The sequence below is a fragment of the Lolium rigidum genome, chromosome 6 (genome assembly GCF_022539505.1).
Source record: "Lolium rigidum isolate FL_2022 chromosome 6, APGP_CSIRO_Lrig_0.1, whole genome shotgun sequence".
In the NCBI taxonomy this organism is placed as follows: Eukaryota; Viridiplantae; Streptophyta; class Magnoliopsida; order Poales; family Poaceae; genus Lolium; species Lolium rigidum.
In genome coordinates, this window is record NC_061513.1 from 36,014,750 (window position 1) to 36,030,665 (window position 15,916).

General features: G+C 42.5%; 2 protein-coding genes across 2 annotated transcripts; both read left to right on the top strand.

Annotated features, from left to right (window-relative positions):
* The first annotated feature begins 1,885 nt into the window (after positions 1 to 1,885).
* On the top strand, positions 1,886 to 7,868 carry LOC124666840 (autophagy-related protein 18a-like). The gene is made up of 4 exons (XM_047204170.1): positions 1,886 to 2,996; positions 6,670 to 6,871; positions 7,321 to 7,447; positions 7,545 to 7,868. The coding sequence occupies exons 1-4, from the start codon at positions 1,926 to 1,928 to the stop codon at positions 7,633 to 7,635; spliced, it is 1,491 nt and encodes a 496-aa protein (XP_047060126.1). The 5' UTR covers positions 1,886 to 1,925; the 3' UTR covers positions 7,636 to 7,868.
* Positions 7,869 to 10,230: 2,362 nt separating this feature from the next.
* On the top strand, positions 10,231 to 15,686 carry LOC124665306 (2-dehydro-3-deoxyphosphooctonate aldolase). Its single transcript, XM_047202722.1, has 13 exons — positions 10,231 to 10,325; positions 11,091 to 11,188; positions 11,269 to 11,365; positions 11,440 to 11,505; positions 11,867 to 11,926; positions 12,052 to 12,126; positions 13,050 to 13,134; positions 13,680 to 13,738; positions 14,206 to 14,250; positions 14,899 to 14,997; positions 15,110 to 15,157; positions 15,284 to 15,331; positions 15,412 to 15,686. The coding sequence occupies exons 1-13, from the start codon at positions 10,287 to 10,289 to the stop codon at positions 15,466 to 15,468; spliced, it is 876 nt and encodes a 291-aa protein (XP_047058678.1). The 5' UTR covers positions 10,231 to 10,286; the 3' UTR covers positions 15,469 to 15,686.
* The last annotated feature ends 230 nt before the right edge of the window (positions 15,687 to 15,916 follow it).

Consider the following 15,916-nt stretch of genomic DNA (forward strand, 5'->3'; position numbering starts at 1 on the left):
GTAGAATTCCGGGTCGGCATGCATATCCAGCATCTCCAAGGTAGAACTTACCCTCAGAGATTTGCAACCCATCAAGCCTTGACAAGCTGTCGGCCAGGATGCTCGCATCATGAACTGAACCCTCCCACCCAGCAAGCACACGTAGGTGAACCTCATATCGAAATCCACAACTGCTAGCACGTTCTGGCTGGTGTAGTGCTTCCTCCCGCGGAATGCTGTAGACATTGATCTCGGTACCTTTGCAGTGACATGAGTACCATCAATAGCCCCAATGCAATCCTGTAAAAAAATTAGCACACAGTTATATTTTTGACAGTACCACACATCTGATAGGTAGAATGAACATAATTTTGTACTCACCCTGAAATAGGGGAACCACCTGTAGCTGTTCTTGATCTTGGGTGGTGTGTTCATTGATGCTGGCTTGATGATTTCACCTCTGAGCTCCCCAATTGCGAACAACACCTGCTGGAAGTACCGAGAGATAGTCTCTGTGGATCGCCTGAATGTGTTACGGATGACTCTAAACTCTGGTTATGACCGACGACATGAAGAAACATTGCGACTTGTTCTTCGACAGAGGTGTGGATGCTATCAGTCAGCAGTCCTCTACCCCTGAACATTTTCACAAGTGCATAGAAAGGCGCTCTTCTCGTCGGTAGCATCTGGATAGCCTCTACGTCGTTGCAGTTGTAGATGTTGTTTAGGTTGGCAATTCTCTCCTGATCTCGTTGTAAATAGGTCCGTAAGTAACACGAGGATAAGCAACATGACTAACTGCTCTCTTGTGCATCATCAGGATCCATGCTTGTATGGAAATGATGAGTGCCGCGGCGTGATGCACAAGTTGGAGTTGGTCGGTCTACTCAAACAAGATCTATGCATTACGAACGGTCTTATCGAACCCAACTAGTTCTACGAACATGAATCTAACACTACAGTAGAGCAGATGAGTTTCCCCTTACCTCCGTCATGGCGTAAGAAGGACACGGCCGAAAGCCGCCGCAGATGTGCGCAGGCTCCTCCGCGGATGGAGAAGAGGACCCTGGTCCGGTGCCGGAGACCGAAGGGATATGCGCACTGCCAGATCTGGGTCGCCGCCGCCGCCATCGGTGCGAAATTTGGGGGAAAGGAAAATTTGGGAGGGGGCTAATGGAGAGGGTAACCGAAGAGGGAGGTTACCCCTACCTTTGCCGCGCAACGCCGCTGGGATTTCGACTTCTCCCGCCATGCCGAGGAGGAGCTCCCGCGCGAACGGCGTTGTCGATTTTCGTCTACCCAGGGCCTGGCCCTGGAGAAACTGTCAAACGGGGCATTCTCCGGGGTGTGTCTCAGAGGTGCTTTAAAATCCGTGCTATGCAAGAACGCGAGTGCGTCCAAGAAATAAAACGTCAAATTGCTGGGCCGATGCGAGCCAAGAAGCGTCAGACAACCATACACGCCTAATATTTTTTTTCATCGTTCACACTTGTTCCTACTTCCAAAGTTGCTGAACAGCAACACGATGCTCATGTACGTCCCGTTCATTCCGTTCGTCCGACGGGTCACAAACATTACCGAGTAGTAGTACCTGCATACTCGTACAGCAGCACGACAAGGAATCCTACCTGAGATACATGAGGACACTATCGCTCACGTGGCACGGTGTAGCCCGGACGCCACGAAAGGCACGCGCTGCCTGCCTTCCCATCCACGCCACGCTCCCGTGCCGTCACTGCGTTCGATCCGACCGACCGGGCGCACAGTCGCCAACACGAACAAGCTACGCTGCCGGCCGAGTCGCGTACCAGTTAACAAACACCTGCGGGCCCCGCCTGTCAGCGACCTGCTACTGCTCGTCCAACCTTGTTCTAGGAGCGCGTCCCACCCGCAACCTCCCTCCGAGTTATCGTGCAGCCCCAACTCACCTCTCCTCTCCCCTCCCCATGGCGACCACGCCCAACCCACCAAACCCTAGCTCCCTCCTCGACGACGACCTGCCGCCGGAGCCTCAGCCTAAGGGCCGGGACAACAACAGCAAGACCAACAAGGTCTGGAAACCTAAGGTGCGGGACCCCCCAGAGATGCCCCCGGAGACGGATCCCGAGACGCCGGAGCAGGAACCGTCGGAGCCGGACCAGGACCCGGAGCCGCCGCTCCCCACCGACGCAATCGAGCCCACCCCGTCCGGCGGGGAGGAGGACGAGAGCGGCGACGACAACTCCGCCTCCGTCTCCTCCGTCTCATCCGCCCTCGCGGCGGCCGACCTGGCTCCCCCCACCACGGGACCATCCGGCGCCGACCGCCCCTTCCCAGCAGCCAAGGACCTGCTCCACATCTCCTTCAACCAGGACTACGGCTGCTTCGCGGCCGGCACAAAGTCCGGCTTCCGCATCTTCAACTGCGACCCCTTCCGCGAGATCTTCCGCCGCGACCTCGGCCCCACCGCCCCCAACCCCCCCACCTCCCAGCCCCAAGACACCCCGACCCCACCCCTCAGCGGCGGCGGGGGCGGGGTCGGGGTCGTCGAGATGCTCTTCCGCTGCAACATCCTCGCGCTCGTCGGCGGCGGCGACGCGCCCCACTACCCGCCCAACAAGGTGATGATCTGGGACGACCACCAGAGCCGCTGCATCGGGGAGCTCTCCTTCAAGTCGCCCGTGCGCGCCGTGCGCCTCCGCCGCGACCGCATCGTCGTCGTGCTCGACGCCAAGGTCTACGTCTACAACTTCGCCGACCTCAAGCTCGTCCACCACATCGAGACCGCGCCCAACCCCAGGGGCCTCTGCGCCGTCTCCCAGCAGCCCGGCGCCACCGTGCTCGTATGCCCCGGCGCGCAGAAGGGACAGATCAGGGTCGAGCACTACGGGGCCAGGAAGACCAAGTTTATCAACGCGCACTCGTCCCGCGTCGCGTGCTTCGCGCTGTCGCAGGATGGGAGGCTCATCGCCACCGCCAGTACCAAGGGGACGCTTGTAAGGATCTTCAATGCCGCCGAGGGAAACCTTCTACAAGAAGTAAGTTGCTTTACTCTTTCTTACATACACAGTTCTCAAGTCATGATTAAATTTGACTGATGCAATCACAATAAGTTTGATCAAATGGAAATTAAAACACCCTGCCGACCAAATTCTGGATGTTTATGCTTGCACACAACTCAAATGCTAAAAAGGTTCGGTTTTGCACTGATATATCAGGCTTAGCTTTACTTCTGTCTGTCGAAACATTGATTAGGTTTCTCAACTGAACGTAAATTCCTCACAATTTTGCTGATGCTGGATGCTGCATTTGTTTAGCAAGTCAACAGAAGTTTGTAATCTTTCACAAGGAAGCTCCTAAACCCGAGATTTCAAAATTTATATTTTTCTCGTTTAGAAGGATCATTTGAATGACCATCCCAAGTCGAAGCTTTGATATGCATCAGTGGTTCACTTGTTTAGAAGGATTGGATGCTTTGTTCTATTTGTTCCCTAAGATCTAGTCTTTGTGTGTTCTATTTGAATAATCCACACTATGAGATAAATAGAATTTGTTCCCTTGAATCTCTGGTATTTCCTATCTTTAAAAAACATGGACCTGATTAATCAACACATCAGAAACTTCAATATAAATTATTATATCATAAAGAAAGGAAAGTACTATTGCTACTGTACTAGTTCAAGAGTGATAATCTTTACTCCTTATGGTACTCCTCCGATCCATAATAAGTATCGGGGTTTGTCAGGGTTTGTACTAAGACCCTGGCACTTATTATGGATCGGATGAAGTACAAAAGATTTGGTTTTGCACTAGTGTCAGCAGTACCATGCGACATAGGTTGCTAGGACGACGCTTGCAGGATTAGCTTTACTTTTCAGATGAATATCTGTCGAAACATAGATTAGATTTTTTTAACTGATCATAAAGTGCTACCAATTTTGCTGATGCTGGATGCTGCATATGTCCAGCAATTACAGTCGATGGAAGTTTGAAATTGCACTGTATAGATATCTTTCACAAGGAAGATTCCGAACCTGAATTTACGGAAAATTATAGTTCTCAGCTTAGAAGGATTTGAATGAGCATCCCAAATTGAAGCTTTCATATGCATCATTGTTTCACTAGTTAGAAGGATTCAATGTTTTGTTTCGTTTCTTGCTTAAGATCTATATGGGATAAATGGAATTTGTCCCCTGGGAATTCTGGCATTTCCCATGTTTTAAAACCTGGACCTGATTAATCAACACATCAGTATGCTAGTGTGTGTTAGCTGTGCTTAAAAATTCTGGCATTTTCTGTGTTTTAGAAGGACCTGATTAAACAAGTCATAATAGACGATTAAATTATGCTAGTGTGTGTCAGCTATGCTAAAATAAGCTCGGTTTTTCACTGATATATCAGCAGTACCATGCAGACATAGGTTGTTAGAATGGCGATTGCAGGCTTAGCTTTATTTTCTGTCTGTCAAAACATTGATTAGGTTTCTCAACTGAACATAAAGTGATACCAATTTTGCTGATGCTAGATGCTGCATTTGCATAGCAAGTAAATGAAAGTTCCTAATTGCATTGAGTGATTACCTGTACTGGTATCTTTGACAAGGAAGCTTCCAAACCTGAGTTTTTCGAAATTTATGCTAGCACGCAAGATTTATGCAACAAAAAGATTTCGTTTTGCACTAGTGTCAGCAGTACCATCCAATGTTGGTTGCTAGAACGACTCTTGCAGGATTAGCTTTGCTTTTTAGATGGAATATCTGTCGAAACATTGCATAGGTTTTTCAACTGAACATAATGTGCTACCAATTTTGCTGATGCCTGATGCTGCATTTGTTTAGCAATTTCAGTCAAGGAAAGTTTGAGATTGCATCAAGTGATTACTTGTGCTGATATCTTTCGCAATGAAGTTTCAAAAAGGACTTCTTGAAACTTACACTTCTCATTTTAGAAGTATTTGAATGAGCATCACAAATTGAAGCTTTGATAGTTGATATGCATCAGTGGTTGCTAGAACGACGCTTGTAGGATTAGCTTTACTTTTTAGATGGAATATCTGTTGGAACATTGCAATGTTTTTCAACTGAACATAATGTGCTACCAAGTTTGCCGATGCCTGATCCTGCATTTGTTTAGTAATTATAGTCAATGAAAGTTTGAACTCGCATCAAGTGATTATTTGGGCTGATATCTTTCACAATGAAGCTTCGAAACGAACCTTTTGAAACTCACAGTTCTCAGTTTAGAAGGATTTGAATGAGCATCCCAAATTGAAGCTTTGGTATGCATCAGTATTTCACTAGTTCAGAAGGATTTGATGTTTTGCTTTGATACAGCTTTTGTGTTCTATTTGAATATGAGATAAATAGAATTTGTTCCCTAGAAATTCATGTATTTCCTATATTTTTAAGAACCTGGACCTGATTAATCAACAAATCAGAGACTTGAATATGAATTTAATATTAAAGAAGGAAAGTACTCTTGGTTGTATACTAGTTCAAGAGTGATGATTTTAAATCCTTATGGTGCTTTCCAGTTTTAACCCATGCCAATTCAACTACAATTCGTGAATTGAAATAACCTTAGTGGTGCTATAATCAAGTGCACAACATTTACTAGGTAGTATGATGCCATCCATCTGCTGAGTAAAGTAAATACATCACAGGTATCACTGTTGACACTTGGGATCAAATGTTAGCATTGATGTACAATGAATACTTGAAAGTTGTCATGGAAGAAAATGTTAATAAGCTAACATCATTGGAAGTGTCACATTGTGATGCTTCTTTGGTGGTCCATCATGGTCGGTAGTATGTATGTTGCTTTCGTACACCACTTGGTTTGCTTTGCTTATAATCATCCATCATGATTAGCGAATTTCCCTGGTTCTGAAGATGACCATTTCTCATAATTCCCCTTGGAAATCTGAGACACAGCTTTCTCAACTTTGGAGGTTCTGTAGTCCGTTTCTGATGTTAGAAACCCTGCACACCTCAAGCATTGGTGAGGTTGGAGAGATGTACTCTGTAGATCTCTAGTGACCTAGAAGTTCCATGTCAACTGGAGAAACTGTACCTATTATTTGGTGGTGTGAAGATTGGTTCATTCTTGTATATCTTTGAAGGGAGGTTAACTTGGTATTAGCCTATATTCTTGCAGCCATAGATTAATTATCATATAGGACTGATTTACAATTGCAAGTTTTCTACCTTACTTTTATTACCAGAAAATAGTCCATTGCACCCTGACCTACCACCTACACCAATATCGCTTTTTTGTTTATTTCGCCTCCATAAGTGAAGTTCCCAATCAGATACACCCCAGGCCACCTGTTAATGCTATTTATTGTTGTTTTTATCAATTCTTGTTTCATAAAGATTTCAGAACTTGCTCTAGTGATTTGATCTCATTGCTTTTTTGCAATACATTATTTCAGTACTGATGTTGCAATCTTATACCGCAGGTACCAAATTTGTTATAATACAATTTGATCTCAAATTTATTTTCTAAGAAACTTACTATCCTTATACCTGTGGTTATAAAACTCTATGTGCATTTACTGTCAGACTATATTGCTCTACAGTATATTCACTGATGCAGCACACTGAGTTGGTAACAACATAATGACATCTAACTATAATTTGCTAACTCACTTATGGCAAATGAAGTCTCGCATTTATATCATTTAATATCTGTCTGCCTTATTCTGTTGCAGGTAAGGAGAGGAGCTGATAGAGCAGAAATATATAGCTTGGCTTTCTCAAATAATTTACAGTATTTAGCTGTATCTAGTGATAAAGGAACAATTCATGTGTTCAATTTAAAGATAAACGTGGGTTTGACGACAAATGATAAGCCTCTGCCAGCTCCAGAGCCCGATGTTCCCCATATGAGTCCATCGTTTTCTTTTATTAAGGGTAAGTTCATAATCGTTTCAGATATCCTTAGTTGCATACATCTCCTTGCTAAAAAACCATCCTTGCACGTTTATCTTGGAGAGTGGCCCACATTGTTTGACACTGCTATATTGTTCGATATGTTTACATTGTTCACAATGTGCTTAGTATACATGAATGCTCTGTAGTCTCTAATTTCCATGGTGTTCTTGTCCCTTCTTCCTTATGCAAGTTATTTTGGTACATGTCTGTTACGCTGTTGATACATTCTCTTTCTGAAGTATGGAACCGAACACAGCATGATTAGTCTATACTTGTTGGTATCTTGCATTTTTCATTATGGGCATGGGCAGTATTTTTTATAGTTGACCATGCCCAAACTACATTTAGACCTGGTTCTCAAGATGAAAGTGACGAGACACTTTCAGTTTTCCAACCAGTACTAAGCATGTCTATTTCATTGCTGGCAGGCGTGTTACCTAAATATTTCCACTCCGAGTGGTCTGTTGCTCAATTTAGGCTCCATGAGGGTGAGCAGTACATTGTTGCATTTGGCCATGAGAAGAATACTGTGGCTGTTGTTGGTATGGATGGAAGGTAATGACATGAAGTTGAACATTAGTTCTTGCAATAATCAGATTTCCAGCAATACTTTTTTTTTTTAACTCAGACATGTACTTCTCTTTGCCTGTAGCTTCTATCGCTGCCAGTATGACCCAGTCAATGGAGGAGAAATGCAGCAGCTGGAGTGCCACAATTTCCTAAAACCATCAGACCAACCGTAGCAAAGCAGCCTCAGTTAATTATTATGTGCCTTGTACCATGGCTGTACAGTATCTCTGTATGCTCTCGCACGCCTGAGCCTTAAGAAAATGCTAATATTATTTGTAAATATTTTTCATGGTGACGATGGCATAAATGTGTTCTGTGGAGGGGTAGAAGAAAGAATCCTTGTGCAGATGAACATAATAGAATGCATCTTTATCTATGAATGCCTTGACGGTACTTTTGTGTTGAACGTTTGGCTGTCAAGTACACTCAAATCTCGTGTTCGCTTTTCTTGAGGAAACTTTTAATTCTTGTTCTTTAGTAGTGTCTTAATTTTTCTTTTGTGAGTTGTGTTGATTTGGGACATAGATTAATTTGGTGCACATGGGCACCAGTGATCCCTTTTTTAGAAAGTAATTAAAAATTACATTTCTTAGTTTTAGAAAAATCTCAAAATAAATTATGATATATTTAGTATTGTATTCCACAAACATGTAAACTTTCAGCTGGAAATAGTTTGTATTTTCGTTTGTAAGCTTTCAGCTGGAAATAGTTTGTATTTTAGGATACACAAAAATAACAAATGTGTGGATCTGAGGATGGTGATTCAATCTTCAATAAGAAATCAGATTTTTTCATTTTTATGTAGCTCAGAAAATAAAACATTTATAATTGAGATTTTGCATGTTAGTGGGATACATCATCTCCTTTTAGAATTTTGTTACATTTTTTAAAAAAACACATAAATTTAATTTTTGAATCTTTTAATACGATGAGGATACTATTGTCTAGGATTCAAAATGACTTTTCGCTCAAATGTGGATGTATCTATATACTCCCTTCTTGCCACGATGTAGTGCATATAATTTTTCTAGAAAGTCAAACAATGTTAGGTTTGATTAATTTTTTTGAGGAAAATTATCTACCTCTACCATATCAAATATAAATATACTACATTACAAAAAATCTAATGGTATTGATTTGATATTTCGGGTGTTAGCATTTTTTTCCTATATGCATGATTAAACTCATTATTTGACTTTAAAATTCTTTTACGCACTACATTTTGACGAGGAGGGAATACTATATAGTGTCTAGATAGATCTAAATTTTGACAAATTAAAGACCACTATCTTAAAACGAAGAGAGTATACAACATGAATCTAGAAAAAACGAACGTCAAATCAAAATTGATAGACACCAATGCCGATAAAATATTGTTTTTTTAGATAACAACTAATGGAATTTATTGGCGAAACCGATTACAAACAACTCCAAAAATAAATAAAAATACAATATAATTCCAGACTTTTGCAAGAATGACCTCACACCCAGTGGCGGAGGGTGCCAGCTAAACTAGGAGGGGCTAATTGCTCAGCTTGAAGTGTTAGCCGGAGCGAATAAGCAGTATGTCTCATTTTGGCCAATATTTCTCAACTTTTATGGGCTAAATAACCATGTTGTATTGCTAGAAGACCGGGCCACGATCCGGGATGGTCTCCAAGACCCTCCGCCAGTGCTCACACCATACTTCTGGATCCCAATCAAACCCATCGTCCTCGTCGTCACCAAACAAGTACAGAGACCGGATCCAGAGGCAGCGCATCTTCCAACACCATCGTATCACCGTCGCTGTCGTCGCCACACTGGGCTTTGAACACCGAAGGAGTGCCCACCCCGAAGGGTGAGAGCTAATAATCTTTTCCAGACCATCGAGCAGGCAGGAGATGGGGAAGAGCCACCTCTAGAAGAAGATCTCCGAGCAGTAGACCTAAGCCACCAGCAAAACGCTCCACATTTGGCAGGTTCAGGCGTCGACACGTCAAGCCACCTCCTCCCCTCGCCACCAAGGCCGACCGGAGGAAGCTGCAAGACGCTGCAGCCGCAGACCGCCAGAAGAGCACACATGACCCTAAAAAGGAGGACGGTGGTGCCATCCCCTTCCTCTCACTTGCCACCACGGCAGGCTGAGGGGAAGACAACAACATCCGCACTCTTTCGACTCCAGAATAGACTCCACAAACCCCACGGCGGGGTCGAAGATCGACCGCTCCCGGGGAGACCACCCTCTCGAGATCCACGGATCTGAGAGGAAACCTAGACAACAGCTTGCCGGCGCCGCCACAAGTGGCCTTGCCGAGATGGGGGTCGAGCTCCAGCCCTCTTATTCCGACGCGACGCCTCCTCAACCATCTTGACGACGTCCCCCGAAAATCTAGATGAAACCAAGCCGAGCCGCTACCTGGCGCAGCAGGAGAGGATCCCCCGTCGCCGCCACGCCACCGAGGCTTTGCCTGGCGGCGCCACTGACGGCGGTGGGAGGAGGAGGGTGTTGGGTGCTAGGGTTAGAGGGCAGCGGGAGGTGCAGCTTTAGTAAATTTATTTTGTTTTGTTGTGTTATTGACAAAAATGCTGTTGAATGCACCTGATCTCGTGGTACACGTGATGAGCTATCTCAAAAAAGTTGCTGAAGGGGAGAGCCGGGGACGGGTCCACTGTCAGTCCGATCTGCAATGGCACATGCCGCCCGTCCCTCTTTCCTCCATATCCCATAGCGCCCCGCTCCCTCCCACACGTACACACCGATCCCACTCCCACTCCCACGCACAGAGCAATTCCTCCACCGCGTGCTCCACGCCGACGATCTCGTCTCGAGGGCGGAAACGGAATGGACGCCTCGTCCGTGGCGCTGTACGGCCAGCTCAAGGTAATGAGGAAGCCCTTGTACTATCGCGTGCGGTATCCGGTGCGGCATTTCGTCGACCACCTTGCGTGGGTGGGTTGGTTTCGTATCTTCTCTGCTGTTTCTTCCTCGCCGATGATGTTCTAGGGGCGAGCGTTCTAGTAGGATGGTTGTATCCTGTCTCCGTTTGCTCGTTGTTTAGATTGATGATCTTGGAACGATAGACAGCTGATTGTCGGCAGTGTGTTCTGTGAAGAAACCTTGCGTGGTGCTTACCATTAATGGTTTAAGTTTCTTTTTTTTTGAGATTTGGTTGGTTTCTTAGCGAGGTCCTGGTAAAAGAAGCCAAATTATACGGTCATAAGTGCTGCGATTATAATGAATCACTTGATTGAAAATTGTGCAGTGTCAGTACAGAGATTGCTGTGGCGTACAAATAGTACCACCTGAGAAACGCATGATTTAGTGATTTTAATGAGGATGCTACGATAATGGGCACGCTTGAGCGTTGAGATGTTTTGGTATGACTGAATGGGATTACTCTTATTGTTTATTCTGCGTGCGAGTTAAGAGAAATCTTCGTTTGGGTGCTCTCTGTTTCTGCTTCTTCTGTGGATGAAGGAACGTATCATACAAGGAAATAGCAGAACTGCTATTGGATACCTTTGTGCCCATGTTATTTTCTTGGTTTACCGTTGTACGATTGATGACAGTAGTGTAAGCACATCCGGAGAGACCTGTGGTGTGTTACATCTATGCAGGGACTGACCCCGCTGATTCTTGCAACAGGCTGCTCAGCCGTTCTTCCTGTTAGCTGGGCCCAATGTGATCGAATCAGAGGAACATGTGATGAAGATGGCCAAACACATCAAAACCATCACAACTAAGTGAGCAACCAATCATCATACATTCATACTTTTGTTTATTCTTGGGCCAAACTAAACCTGTTTCTTTTCTTTCATGGCAGACTTGGGGTGCCTCTTGTGTTCAAATCCAGCTTTGATAAAGCAAACCGTACATCATCGAAATCCTTCCGTGGTCCTGGTCTTGAAGAAGGCCTGAAGGTATGTCAAATGATATTTGATCTTTTGAATTTCTGTCCCTTTTCGTGTATAACTTTGCCACCTTGCTATATCAGATCCTTGAAAAGGTGAAGATGGCATATGACCTCCCAGTGGTCACTGACGTGCATGAAAGCTGGCAGGTATCCATTTTGTTTTGTTAATCCTGTAGCTAGGAAATTCTCTCTGGTTGGCAAGCAATTGCTGCGGTGTCACTGTCCTAATATTTCTGCATGCTTAGCAGTGTCTGGTAGTTATGCTTCCTTTCGAAATGTTATTTTACCACCGGTACCACTACTTTTTTCATGCATTTGGATATGACATGTATATTTTCTTCCCATTTCAAGTTTTTGCAAAAAAATTACATGAATTTACGATTATACTGAAAAGATCTTTGTACTTTGGCATATCTATACTGCACCCTTTGAATTCATAGTATAGCACTATGTATCGTTTGCTCTGAAGTGTGAAGACAAATGGTATCTAACTAATCAACTAAATCAGTGTGAAGCTGTTGGAAGAGTTGCTGATATTATACAGATCCCAGCTTTTCTCTGTCGCCAGGTACAACTTTGATATATGCATGTTCTTTTGTAGAGAGTTACAGTAATGCTAGCTATCTAAGTGTGAATCTGCACTTAATTATCTCATTCTGGATGTCTAATACGAATATATTACTATGTCAACAGACTGACCTTCTAGTGGCTGCCGCTAAGACTGGGAAAATTATCAATATCAAGAAAGGACAATTCTGTGCTCCTTCGGTAAGTTGCATTTTGATCTATCAGTCTTGCCAAAACTTGAATGTGCTACTCCAAGTGTTGATCCTTTGAACAGTAAAAAAAACTGTTGATCCTTTGAAGGTGCGGTTTGAGTTGTTATGTTCTACAACATAAAACTTTCATCTTATTTTCTCCATTAATTATATTTGTATTGATAAATGAAATTATGATGATATAAAAGTACATTTAAATATGGATTATATGGCACTAAACATATATGTTGTTTGACTAACTATTGGTGGGCTTCTTGAACAAATAAACAGAGGTGTAGTATTGTTGCAACTAGCTACATTATTTCTGGTTCCATTGTCTGATTTAGCATTAGCCTTAAAAAGTTGTCCTCAGTTTGATCATTGTTCTAGAAATATTACATAATGTTCTTTGTTTAGGAAAAAAATCATGTGATTTGTTATTTATGAGATTGAATGGTTAGACAAAGTGGAAGCTATTTGCAATTGTTTGTGCTATTCTACTCAAGATAAATCAAACATTAGAAGTCAACATGACGTCTAAGTAATTTTGTAAGACAAACTATCAGTTCCAGTTCAGCCTATCACCATGTTGATTGCCCAACTACCTTTCCCTGCGAGTTACCATTTCCTTATGGAAGTTTGGCTAGGCCATTTTCAAGATAGAGCTTTATGCAGTCAAATATCAGTTATGCGCTTGTGCTACATAGGTGTATATTTGGTTATTTTCAGTGGAAAATGTTGCATCAAGAATCTGTGGTTCTGCTGTCTTTTCTGTTCTAGAAGTCTGGAGTTAATTCATATAGAAATGAAAGGTTGCATTTTTCGATAAGTCCTTCCTGAGGTTGCCTGCAGTCAGTTTTATCAGATTCAGCTATACTACTTTTGCTTCTGCTTTCGTTATACATTTGCCGAAGGGATCCTGTGCCTTTCCAGGTTATGGCGAACTCTGCCGAGAAAATTAGACTGGCTGGAAATCAAAATGTGATGGTCTGTGAGCGTGGCACCATGTTTGGCTACAGTTAAGGGCTTAAGGCATCTTTTGGCTCTCTTTCATGTGCATTGCCCTCTTAAAAACAGACAAATAAATAGGGTAAAATAAAATAAATAAGAAAACCACATAAAATCTGATCAAACTAAATGCTTTTCTATGCTATGCTATGTGATCGTCAGGAAGCATGTCTCCCTGACTAGAATATCCTGTTCTTTCTGGACATTCAAATATGGTGTGGCATGAGCAATAGTGATGGTTGCCATGGAGTAGCTAGATTCAGAAAAAGATGAATAAGTGATATCTGAGAAATAAATATGTCTGGAAATATTGCTCTGGTGCCTAGGAAATTCATGGTTTGAACTCACTAATATAACATACTAATAGTAATGTCTGGTAGCTTGCTCGTGCAGCTGCAATACAACAATGTAACCGTTTTTTCTATTGGAGCTCAAGCTGTCTGTATCCTTATTCCGATTTCACAGGAAAATATAGATTACCTGCAATGTTCATGGTTTCCTTGTAACAGATACCTAATTTAGCAGTATCTTCTGATTTTTTCATTGTACACACAGATGATTTAATTGTTGACCCAAGGAACTTTGAGTGGCTGAGGGAAGCAAATTGCCCGGTTGTAAGTATTAGCATCTTACTTTTGTCCATCTGCACAACATCTATCCAGCTTGTTTCTATTAGATGAACAACTCTGTTCAGGTTATCATTGGTGTTATTGGGTAGGTCTGGAAGTCTGGCATGATATTTGTGAAAAAGACATTAACCTATTTTGGAATATTGCATCTCTTTTATGAATGAATATATCACTTTTTTAGTGTCATTAAGTGATTAAGCATCCTTGCACATTGTCTTAGCAAGGCATACATAGTCTAGCCTTTATACTCATTGTTCTGTTGTTAGTACTCGACAATGGATCGATATGATTAGACAGGAACCAGATGATTTCTCTTTCTGTACATAAATTGTAATACTTCAAACTTTCATTTTTTTTTGGTATATACAAGTATCCTGTTATTTGGTAGGAGTAGCTAGCAATGCATCATCAACCATGACATAGATCAGTAATTGAGAAATATGCATTTTCAGGTAGCTGATGTAACACATGCTCTACAACAACCAGCTGGGAAAAAGGTACTCACGTATTTCTGACATGCCTCTCTTGGTTTAAGAAAATTGTCCTTGTAGACATTTTTGCACAATCTTGAAATGAATTCTATTTTGTTTTCCTTTTCTTTTCATTGAAATGAGTCATATGTCAATTCACCAACGAAGTCAGCATTAAGAGAATCTTTTGTACTCCGTCTGTTATTATAGGACTTGATAAACTTAGTGTTATGAAAGGATTTTTATAGGACTTGACAAACTTAGTGTTGTGAAAGGATTGTTTATACAAATCTGTAAATATGATTTCTTATCTGGTGGTCAAATTTTTATAAGGTTGACCAAAACTATGTCCAAACTGTCATATTTTCTTAACTGGAGGACAAAAATATGGCAATGTTCCAATCTGATCCATCATTGTATATTTCTGCAACCATGGGCCATGGCCAAAGCTCAAACCCTTGCCTCATATCTATAGTACTCAAGTGCTGAATATTATCAGGAATTCAGACATTTTGATTAATATTTTCTGTTCTTCTGTTTAGCCATCTTCTAATGTTGTGATCAGCTACTAAAACATTCATGACCTAATTAAGCATCTTCCAAACTACTTCCTAATGCGCATGACTGTCTTTTGAGGATTTACTTTGTTCAGCTGACATGATTCTGTTTTGTAAGCTTGATGGTGGTGGGGTTGCAAGTGGGGGCTTACGAGAACTTATACCATGCATCGCAAGGACTTCTGTTGCAGTTGGTGTTGATGGTATTTTCATGGAGGTAGCTGAAGCTGTGATGCTGCTTTGTTTCTTCCACCTTGCGTTTTTGTTACGATCCACCACCGGGATATAATATATTCTAAGGTTTATTTTGATTCACAATCCCATGATAGGTACACGATGATCCTGTGAATTCACCATGCGATGGGCCAACTCAATGGGTAACCTCTCCATCACTGTCAAGAATTTCATGCTCCAGTCCTTTTGGTCTCTTTTCTTCATATCTTGTAGCATTCGTGCTGCGTCATGATAAGTTCAAGTATAACTGTTCTGCACATTGTTTATAGCCATTGCGCAATCTCGAGGAGCTACTGGAGGAACTGATTGCGATTGCTGTAAGCTACATATTCTGCCTTCAGTATACTGAAGCCAAATTTCTCTTTTATCTCACCGTTCTTTCTTTCTTTGTGCGAAGCGAGTCACCAAGGGAAAGAAGCAGTTCAATATCGATCTAACTCCATTCAAGGAATGATCTGGCACGGTAGATGGCAAAAGGCTCACCTTCTCACTGCCCAATGTTGTCATATGGGGAGAGAATCACTCTTTGTATGCCACATTTTCATCCACCAGCGGCTTCTGCTACTTTAGTTGGACTCCCTCTATTTGTTTCTTTTTGAAGCATAAGCGTTGCAGCCGTAGATCATTGTTTCCACTGCTGAATTGCTCCTAGTCAAAGACAATGTGTTATGTTTGTCGCTTTGGAAAATTTTACATAACGGAATAAAGGAGAAAGATTGCATGCTGATACCAGCTTCCTCCATCCGTGATGGTAAAGTGATGCAGGTTTCAAATTTGTTTTTTGAAAAACAAAAAATTGCCACTGTTTACTTTTGCAAATATAGGTGATGATTTGGGGTTGTATAAAGTAAAATAAATTGAATAATCTAATTGTATTTCGAAGGTGCCAGGCTTGCCCAAAC

Coding starts and splice junctions, on each gene's coding strand:
- LOC124665306 (XM_047202722.1), top strand. CDS start 10,287: ATGGACGCCTCGTCCGTGGCGCTGTACGGCCAGCTCAAG. Junction 11,366..11,439: donor GTCTTGAAGAAGGCCTGAAG/GTATGTCAAATG, acceptor TTGCTATATCAG/ATCCTTGAAAAGGTGAAGAT. Junction 15,332..15,411: donor AGGAACTGATTGCGATTGCT/GTAAGCTACATA, acceptor CTTTGTGCGAAG/CGAGTCACCAAGGGAAAGAA.
- LOC124666840 (XM_047204170.1), top strand. CDS start 1,926: ATGGCGACCACGCCCAACCCACCAAACCCTAGCTCCCTCCTCGACGAC. Junction 2,997..6,669: donor AGGGAAACCTTCTACAAGAA/GTAAGTTGCTTT, acceptor ATTCTGTTGCAG/GTAAGGAGAGGAGCTGATAG. Junction 7,448..7,544: donor GTTGTTGGTATGGATGGAAG/GTAATGACATGA, acceptor CTTTGCCTGTAG/CTTCTATCGCTGCCAGTATG.